Consider the following 9,639-nt stretch of genomic DNA (forward strand, 5'->3'; position numbering starts at 1 on the left):
AAACTACAAAAATGAATGGGCATTTGTGCGAATACAGCGAAGAAAAAGGTGAAAAGAGAAAATTACGATTCACACACTTCTCTTTTTACGTGGTACACTCCGGATGTGGTCTTGTTATCCAACTCGACGTCCTCGGATTCCCAAAGGAAACATAAAGGGAGAGTGGAAATAGCGATTAGGGGAGAGGGTTAGTTATATTGGTACACTCCACCTGAAACTCTCCCTTTTTCTTCTCTGCCCCGCCTCGCTGCCTCCCCACGTTTTTACGTGCATCTCTGAGGCTCTTGAGACTGTCTCCCACGCTCTCTTTTCGATCCGTCCTCAATGGTCTCCCTTTACCCTCTCAGCAATTCCAATTCTTCCGCTAGATCCAATTCTTCGAGTCCGCGAACCGTCGAGGAGATCTTCAAAGATTACAGTGCCCGAAGAGTTGGTCTCCTTCGGGCCTTGACTCACGGTACTGTCCCCCTCTCTCTCTACCGCTCTCTCTCCGTATATCAGACTGTTTAATTTCATGTTTCTCTTTTTGCTTTGGCGCAGATGTTGATGAATTTTATGGATTCTGTGATCCAGGTATCGTGTAATCAGCCTCTGTTGTTATTTTCTATAAATATTTTCGCTTTCGTTTGTGATCTTTGCATCGAGTCTTTTGCTGTTCCCTGTGTGGATAAGAGTCCCGTTTGGTTTTTGAGAAACCGAGGGAGAGAAAAAGATGGACTCTTGAAGTTTTGTACGTATTTTCTGCGTTTGGTTTGTAGAAACTCTCCGGTGATTATGTTGCGTTGCTTGGTATGACATAAGAGCCTGGAGATTGGATCTGGAGATCCAAAGGGTTATTTATTTGTTGCTTGCTTTACGTGCAACATTTATTTGCTCTTTCAATTTGAAATTCGGTAGATCTGTGGAGTGTATGAGACATTTTCTTTAGAAAATGGAGTAATTACATTCATGAAATTGGAATTTGAAATCAAATTCAACTCAGTGCAACAACAGCGTCGGCCAAGCAATTGTAGAAAAAACTTATTTGATTCCCTTGTTTTATTCTCAATCCAAGTGGAGATTTGAAGGGTCTTTTTTTTTTTTTTTAAATATAATTTTTATCACACCATTTTTTTTATTTGTTTTAGAGAAGGAGAACTTGTGTTTGTATGGACATCCAAATGAAACCTGGGAAGTAACTTTGCCGGCTGAGGAAGTTCCACCAGAGCTTCCTGAGCCAGCACTTGGAATTAATTTCGCAAGAGATGGCATGAACCGGAAAGATTGGCTTTCGTTGGTTGCTGTGCACAGCGATTCTTGGTTGCTTTCTGTTGCTTTCTATCTTGGAGCCCGTCTTAACCGCAATGAAAGGTAAAGTGTTTCACTTTGGTGTTGATTTGAGGATGTGGCTGATCTGTGTTGTTAAATCGAGATCATCATGATTGGCATGCTTGTTACTGATATCTTGGATGGCTTTAGTAATTTGAATTCCCCATTGTATTTCATATTTAGTTTTTTGCTGAAAGCCCATATACAATGAAGGGATCAGCCATCATCATGGTAAAGGTTGAAGAGTTCAGTTAATGCATTTCACAGATGAAGTTCATGGATCTACAACATAAGTTGTGGTAATGACTAATTTTCTCTGCTGGCCCCATTGTTATCAATGGATTTTTAACTTCAAATGGTAAACTTAGAAACTAGAGCCATTTCACTCAAGTGTGCGTCAGTTTCTCTTTTTCCTAAAATTTGGCTGCATTTGTTTCAAGGTAAAACGAGGAAAATAGGAAAGTGTGTTCAGATGAAAATATTTTCTGGAAGAATTACTGTTTTCCGATGTTTGGTGGACACCTTGAAAATGATACTGAAAAGAATTTCTAGTGTTTGGTTGCATTGAAAACTATGACTGTATTCGTATGACTTTGTATATCAATAAGTTTAATTCATAATAATAATATATTCTAGAAAAATAAAAAATCAATCTAATACTTTTTAAGATTTATGAGCATCAATAAAATTTTTTAGATTCGCTATAAATGTAGAGTTAAGGAATGGAGAGATGGAGAGAGAGAGAGAGAGAGAGCATGTAAGGGGGAGAAAACATCAAATCTAATAATCTTTAAGGTTATTTGCAATAATAACATTTTTTCACAAAAATTCTCTCTTTTATTTGAGTGAAAAACAACGTCTATTTATTGTTTTGAGTGAAAAAATATGCTTAAAGCAATTGGTGGAAAATGACTTACCCTCCTGAAGAGGGGTAGGCCATTTTCCACCTCATGCATATGATTTTCCCATTGACCCTCTAGCCATTTTCCATTAACCATTCTTTTCTTCCCTTTTCAAGTAGGCCAATAGATGAAAATTTTTTCCTAGAAAATATTCTCAGCTGAGACAAACATAGCCTTAATCTGCTCATTTGTGGTTCATACATTCTAACTCAAATCTCCTTTCCTGAAAGGTGCCTTTTTGCCTCATGCTACCAATCTGTTGGTTTACAAGTAGCATTATCATGACATGTTTCTTTAATAGGATTGATTCATTGATAAAAAAAATATGCTTTATTCTTTCTGCAATGTTCTCTTTCCCAATGTGATTTTGATTGTTTTCCATAGTTCTTTTTTGTTCGTTTAAAATTAGTAGTATTTCTATTTCATTTCTCCACTGATGCTCATTTAATTCAATAAGTTTTACATCGTTTATTCTTTTATTAATGGAAAATAAATATGAGTCATGAGCATGATCCGTGTATTATGGAAGAGTTTCAGTCATTGTACTAAGGAAAAAAAACTATGAGAAGATATTGTGATGTGTTGCTAGCCAATTATTTATAGAATGCACAAGGAAACATTAGTTGCTTTTAGCTTTTCAGGTTACTTTAGTCTTTTTAGTGGAAGGGAAAGGGTGATTGTTATTTATCTCCAACCATTGTGTTGCTTTATGTTATCAAATTATCATTGCTCAGTAAATCTATGCTGAGTTTTTTTCTCATGCCTTTTTTAAGTTCATATTGCATAACTCGAGATACTTTATATGTTATAATGATGTCATATGGCTCTAAAATAACTATAGCACCGATGGCAAATTACTAGCAGATGTGAACATTATTTCTCTTCCATGCTATGACATGGTGCCCAAGGCCATGTTTGTTCAAGTTCAAGCCCATCTCAGCAGTTTTGGGTCAGATATTACCTGAGAGTGGGCGGTATTGTGGAATTTATTCAACGGTTTATGAGAAGTTGGAATATTCAGAAGGAAAAAGAACTCAGAAAAAAAAGATGAGATGTTTTACTGAGACTTTATTGAGTGAGTTATTCTTGATATATGTTTGCACTATACAGAGGAATCGGGCCGCTCTTTTGCCCACACCTTCTAATGAAAATTTATCCACTGTTTACGATGTTTTGATGTCCACTATTGGAATGAACTAGAAGGATCTTTGTGTATCATGCAATGTTTTTTTTTGTTATAATGTCTATTTAACATAACGTGCTTCAAGTATGGCTTCTTTAATCAGCAGCTATGTTGACATTGCTTGACAGGAAGCGTCTATTTAGCTTGATCAATGATCTGCCCACCGTTTTTGAAGTTGTGACAGAGAGGAAGCCTATGAAAGACAAGCCCAGCGTGGACAGTGGAAGCAAATCTCGGGGTAGCACAAAGGTTAGATATATTAACTTTTTTTTATAATTTCTTACTTAATAAAAAAAAAAAAAAAATTTCTATAATTTCTTGATTTGTATCTTTGGTTGAATATCTCATACTTAAGTTAGGGAGTTTCGGCCCCTTTTTGTATACGCCCTGTTTACATAGGCTTCACCTATTTCATTTGTTTGAATAAAATTGTCTTTCTTATCAAAAAAAGAAAAGAAACGTGAGTATCGGCCTCTGGTTATCCGATGTTCTGTTTTTTAAAATGATAGTCAAAAAAATAAAAAAGAACTCTACTAGAACATCCTCTCTGATGATCTGTATTCAACAATGACGGCTTGCTTTTGTCAAAAATGCTATTCAAGTGCTTATAAAGAAAATAAATAAATAAATAAAAATAATAATAATAAATGCTATTCAAATAAGGGATACCCTGAGATGACTAAGGCCTTGTTTGGAAAAGTTCTTCAACATTTCTCATAACTTCATTTCCAAACATATTATAGATTTTAAAAAAGATTTCTATTTCAACTTTTCACACAATCATCACCCAAATACAAAAATCAATACAACTTTTAAAAATTTCACAAGAAAAATAATCTTAAAAAATTAAATTCAAACAACTTTTCAACTCTACCTATTCGCTTTTACAAGCTCCAATACAAAAAAATTTATTTTCAAAAATTTCTCTCTTCTTTCCAAAAACCCAATAAACAATACATAAAAAAAGGTTGGAAATATTCTCTAAATCTTTCATAACCAAACATACCTTGCAGAGCACTTTAATGTAAACAATTGACTTCCTGCTAGAAGAAATTTTATTCTCCTTAGACCTAGTGACTTACTACTCTTTCCTTCTTAGACCTAGTGACTTACTACTCTTTCATAGTAAAAATTCATGCTCAGATCTGTAATCATTACTGGATTTGCTCTTTTGTAGAGATCAATTGATGGACAAGTTAAGAGCAACCCTAAGCTTGCTGATGAGACTTATGAGGAGGAAGATGATGAGCATAGTGAAACCCTTTGTGGGAGCTGTGGTGGAAATTACAGTGCTGATGAGTTTTGGATTGGCTGCGACGTTTGTGAGAGGTGGTTCCATGGAAAGTGTGTGAAGATAACACCTGCTAAGGCGGAGAACATCAAGCAATACAAATGCCCGTCTTGTATGAAGAGGGGGAGGCAGTAGTAGTCACTATAAAGCCAATGTTGGTGGATGGATAGCATTGTTCCAGTGGCTGACAAAGTAGTGTAACAGTGTCACCTTTTAATGTTATGTAATGAGTTTGCTGTGATATTTCTCTTTAACAGAGCGTATTGAAAGGGGTTTAAGTTAGTCTTCCCCTGTGAATCCTTGGTTAAATATTTGCTTGTATAATGACAATGTTTATTTTATGAAAGAAGAAATCTTGAATGATATGGCATCTAGGTGATGTCCGGATTCTGTTTTCTTCATCAAGAAAATTTTAGAAACGTACATGGAAAGTACCTAACTGTATTTGTGATCGTAATGTCATGTGATTGTTCCAAGTAATCATGCTATGATAGTGTTGTAGAGGGCATTTCTTTACACTGGCTTTCATTTGCATGGGCTCAAAGACAACACAACAAGGCCTAACTATCTAAAGCCTGGCCTGTGATTGATTGTATTTGTTCGCTTTTTTTCACTCTCCATGTTTCTACGCCTTAATACCAATCCAACCATATCGTCCTCGCTTTCATGCATCTATGGTTTGTGTCAACTTGCGCGTAAAGAAGAATATTCCTTGGAACGTGAGGTCCTAACCTTAGAATTGCTCGTCAAGTCAGGTTTGAACAGCATGTCTTTTCGACAAGAGAGACAAGAAAAGGAAATTTTATGTTTGGGTGGCTTTACTCCGACAACTATGGACAGTTTGTGGCATCCAAAGCTCGATCTCAATCAACCTTAGTGCCTATCGCCGGCTTATACTTTTGTCATTTTCCAGCCTACAACACGTATTTTTGTCTCGATTTTCTTTTCACTTTAATCCTCCTCTTTAACAGGCCAGTGCTCATGCAATTTTTTGGGCCCTGCTCCGCTCCCCACTTCGGATCTAAATGGGTTCGAGTCGCTCAGATGGCTCCGGGAAAGAACGCCTGCGGTGGACACAAGAACTTCATGATCGGTTTGTACAGGCGGTTAATCAGCTTGGAGGCTCCGACAGTAAGTCTCGATCCGATGATAAGATTTGTTGGAAATTAAAGACAATTTTGAAGAAATTGCATTAGCTGATTTCATATGCATGAATTGGTTTTTATATATTGCGTTGGAACATTTTGTCAACCTCAGGCCTTAAGTTACGTTTATTTATTTTTTGGATTGGCTGGCAGGGGCAACTCCAAAGGGTATTCTGAAGACCATGGGCATTCATGAGCTAAACATCTATCATGTCAAAAGCCATTTACAGGTCTCTCTCTCTCTCTCTCTGTGTTTTCCGATGGATATACGTAGCTATATATATATGTATGAATATGTATATGTATATGAAGAAGGTCAGCACGTTTTAGGGTGGTGCATGTTGGGTCTTAGCTTAAAAAACTTGGTGTTTTTGGATCACTGAAAGAATCCATTAAAGGAGACTATGGTCGGGTCTGGCTTAATATGTTGTAGGGTGAAATTTTGAGCGAGGTTTTTTTCATTTAAAAAAAATAAAATAATTTAAATTTAATTTTTACATTATTTTTTTATTTAAAAATAATTTCTATTCTTTTACAAAGTAAATTACTGATTAGAATTTTATATCACATTTTCAACTAATAATCAACTTAATCTTTGTTAGAAAATTATCGATTTTGAGAGGATTTGATTTAATTTAATTTTACAAGATGTGCTTTAGACTCGTAGGGCTGTTTAGATTAAAAAATGAGATGAGATAATTTTAGATGAAAGATAAAAGTTAAATAAAATATTGTTAAAATATTATTTTTTAATATTATTATTATTTTGAGATTTGAAAAAGTTGAATTGAGATTTGAAAAAGTTGAATTGTTTATTATATTTTATGCAAAAATTTAAAAAAATTGTAATGATAAGATAAAATAAGATGAAATGCTTTTCAAATCTAAACAGGTCCTTAAAAGCAATTATAATTATTATTTTCAATAAAGTTTTAAAAAAAATCTACGCATTCGGGAAAGTTTTGGCCCTTGCCTCTTCAAAGGATAATACAAAAACTTTTTATAAACACTCAGATTTTTCTATTTATAATTTTCACATTATATATTAAACTAATAATGACAAAGAAGAAATGTATTTTTATAAGAAAAGTATGAGAGATAATTATTATGTAGAGATACTTTTAAAACTAGTAATGAAATAATATCTATTTGAAACTTTTGATATTTTTTCATTGAGTTAATTTATTTATTTTTAATTAGGTCTTATTTTTCTTTTTAATTAATTTTACTTAAAATTTGTTTTGGGCCTTCTTTCACTAGAGGCCTTTGGCAATTGCCTAAGTTGCCTAATGGAAGAGCCGGCCCGGACTATGGTGCAACTGCGGATCATTGGCTTAAGACTAACTTCGGATAATTTACAAGAGGAGCAGTTGCCTGTTACGGTGTTTTTCTCTTGGTCCTTAAACTGATAGTTCCAGAATTCTTGTCTCGGGCGTGGTACTACTTTTATATATTTAGAAAAAAATACTAATATATATATATATATGAATTTTTTTTATTAATGTAAAAATCTTGAATTAATTTTATCCATGTAGGTTATGTTTATGCTTATAATCTTTTTGGGTTTTTCCTTTTTCCCAGAAATGCTGCCTAATTTCAGTACAACATCGTGAGTTGTTGCAAGTACTCGATCGTATATATTTTTTAGTTCGAGCTTATCGTGCTTTCTGATAATTACCCTAGATTTTGGGGTAACGATATATTACCTATATATATATATATATATAGAGAGAGAGAGAGAGAGAGAGAGAGAGAGAGAGAGAGAGAGAGAATTTTTAAGTTTTCTTTTAATTTTTTTAACCACGTTTTAAATAGAGGAGGACTATTAAATTATAAGCTAGATTTGAAATTAAAATTAAAATTAAAATTCTAATATTCCTAATAAAAAATTATACTATTACATTGAAAATAAATAGTAAAATATTTATATAAATATTAATTAATATTCTAATTACGTTGTTATGAATACCTGATATCTACAGGGCTGCACAACTTAGTGAAGCGATACAAATGCAGATGGAAGTACGAAGGCGAATGAGTAATCAACTTGAGGTAATCTTTATTAATTATACGTATATCTGCATTTGCAATAACTTCATGATCATGATGAGGTCGAGCAAGAACCAAAAGAAGAAGATCAAGAAGAAAACAATTAAGGGAAAAAAGAGAGAAAAATTGCACGTAAATACTAAGCTTTTAGATGATCAATTATAACATATTTTTCCCTTTTCGGTTTATACATTAATGAAGGTTCAAAAGAGCTTGAAGCTTAAAATGGAAGCCCAATGGAGATTCCTTGACACAATTGCTGAGGAACGTCGAAACCGCACGACCAATAACATTACAAAACCGGGCAAGCCTTCTTCTCCAATATTGTTAACGCTGCCTTCCCTTTGCGAGGAGTCCGAGTCTAATGCAAAAGAATTCGATTCCGATTCAGAAGCTGACAAGATCAGGGAGATACATTATACTCCTGTGGAAGAATACAGAGCTCCAAAGAGGCTTAGGGTTGAAGATCAGGATGATGTTTTGTATCCGAGATTTAACGATATTGTTGAATTAAAGGACACAAATGGACCTACAATGGCTACGGTTCCACCTGATAAGGATGCAGCAGTCACATGAGGCCACTCTGCCAATTCTGTTATGCATTATGAGCTGTCATTATTCTTTTATTCATTTCTGTTATTTTACATTTGTAATCTATAAATAGCAATGCACAGGACTGTATACACGGTGTGATATATGAAATACGTTTGCAGTTATTCCTTTTCAGCTTTCTTTGCTCTCATACTCTGCTTCCTCTCACGTTCTCTGCATTACTGTCAACAGATATTGCTTCACTCGAAGTGGGATCTTACTTTCAAGCTGGCATGTTTGATCTTTCAAAGGATCATCAAGCTCAAATTTCATATCCTGCCGCCCATGATATCAACTTTGCATGGAATCAGCTCACAGCCTGCAGCCCATCCCCTTTGGTTCCCAGCTTTTTCTAGATTTCTCAAATATATATATATATATATATAGAGAGAGAGAGAGAGAGAGAGAGAGAGAGAGAGAGAGAACAATACATTAATTTGCTATATATAAATAACAAAAATTTTAAGTGTAGTTATTTTTGTGCACTCCTTTGTGCACTCTAGTGATATGATTGGTTGGATATTAAAAAAAAAATTAATCCAGCCAATCATATCAGTGGAGTGCGCAGGGAGTACGCAAAAGTGACTGTATGTAGTATTACTTTATAAATAAATACTCATCAGAGATATTATTGGTTACTTCCACAGCTAGCTCACTAGATCGTATATTAATGGAGTGGGTAGCTCTATGATCTATTGGAAGCAACTATAGATATCTTCAATAACGAGTGTTTCCTAGCTAATAAGAATATGCATGCATCGATCATGGCAACACTTATATATAGTTCTTGAAGCCATGATGTCTTTGATCTTTTATGTGTATATATATATATATATGTTGAGCATGCTTTGCTCGATTTGAGTTTGAAAATAAATAAAAATTATATTGTGTGCTACTCATGTACCGTAGGAGAATATTGATCTTCATATATAATCTTATTTTTAAATTTATACTCTATTGATCTCTTTTGTGTGGAGCTTGGTTTTGTTTATGGAGATCTGGTTGATAACCTGACCTGATAAAGATCTGTTGCAATTTTTTTGAATTTTCGATGAGAAAGAATTTGTTAGCCCGTTTTGGTTTAAGATCTCGACTTAGACCTGCTAATTAGGGTTAATTACTTATATTGTATTATACTTTTGTACAACTAGCTTCGTCCTTTTTTGTTGT

At 34.3% G+C, this 9,639-nt stretch overlaps 2 protein-coding genes across 2 annotated transcripts; both read left to right on the forward strand.

Annotated features, from left to right (window-relative positions):
• Window positions 1–177: 177 nt before the first annotated feature.
• On the forward strand, window positions 178–5,047 carry LOC122276331 (PHD finger protein ALFIN-LIKE 1-like). The gene is made up of 5 exons (XM_043085963.1): window positions 178–457; window positions 541–573; window positions 1,128–1,350; window positions 3,522–3,642; window positions 4,571–5,047. The coding sequence occupies exons 1-5, from the start codon at window positions 325–327 to the stop codon at window positions 4,817–4,819; spliced, it is 759 nt and encodes a 252-aa protein (XP_042941897.1). The 5' UTR covers window positions 178–324; the 3' UTR covers window positions 4,820–5,047.
• Window positions 5,048–5,194: 147 nt separating this feature from the next.
• LOC122276332 (protein PHOSPHATE STARVATION RESPONSE 3-like) lies at window positions 5,195–8,594 on the forward strand. Its single transcript, XM_043085965.1, has 4 exons — window positions 5,195–5,815; window positions 5,983–6,059; window positions 7,812–7,881; window positions 8,080–8,594. The coding sequence occupies exons 2-4, from the start codon at window positions 6,040–6,042 to the stop codon at window positions 8,452–8,454; spliced, it is 465 nt and encodes a 154-aa protein (XP_042941899.1). The 5' UTR covers window positions 5,195–5,815; window positions 5,983–6,039; the 3' UTR covers window positions 8,455–8,594.
• Window positions 8,595–9,639: the final 1,045 nt, after the last annotated feature.

The sequence above is a fragment of the Carya illinoinensis genome, chromosome 9 (assembly GCF_018687715.1).
Source record: "Carya illinoinensis cultivar Pawnee chromosome 9, C.illinoinensisPawnee_v1, whole genome shotgun sequence".
In the NCBI taxonomy this organism is placed as follows: domain Eukaryota; kingdom Viridiplantae; phylum Streptophyta; class Magnoliopsida; order Fagales; family Juglandaceae; genus Carya; species Carya illinoinensis.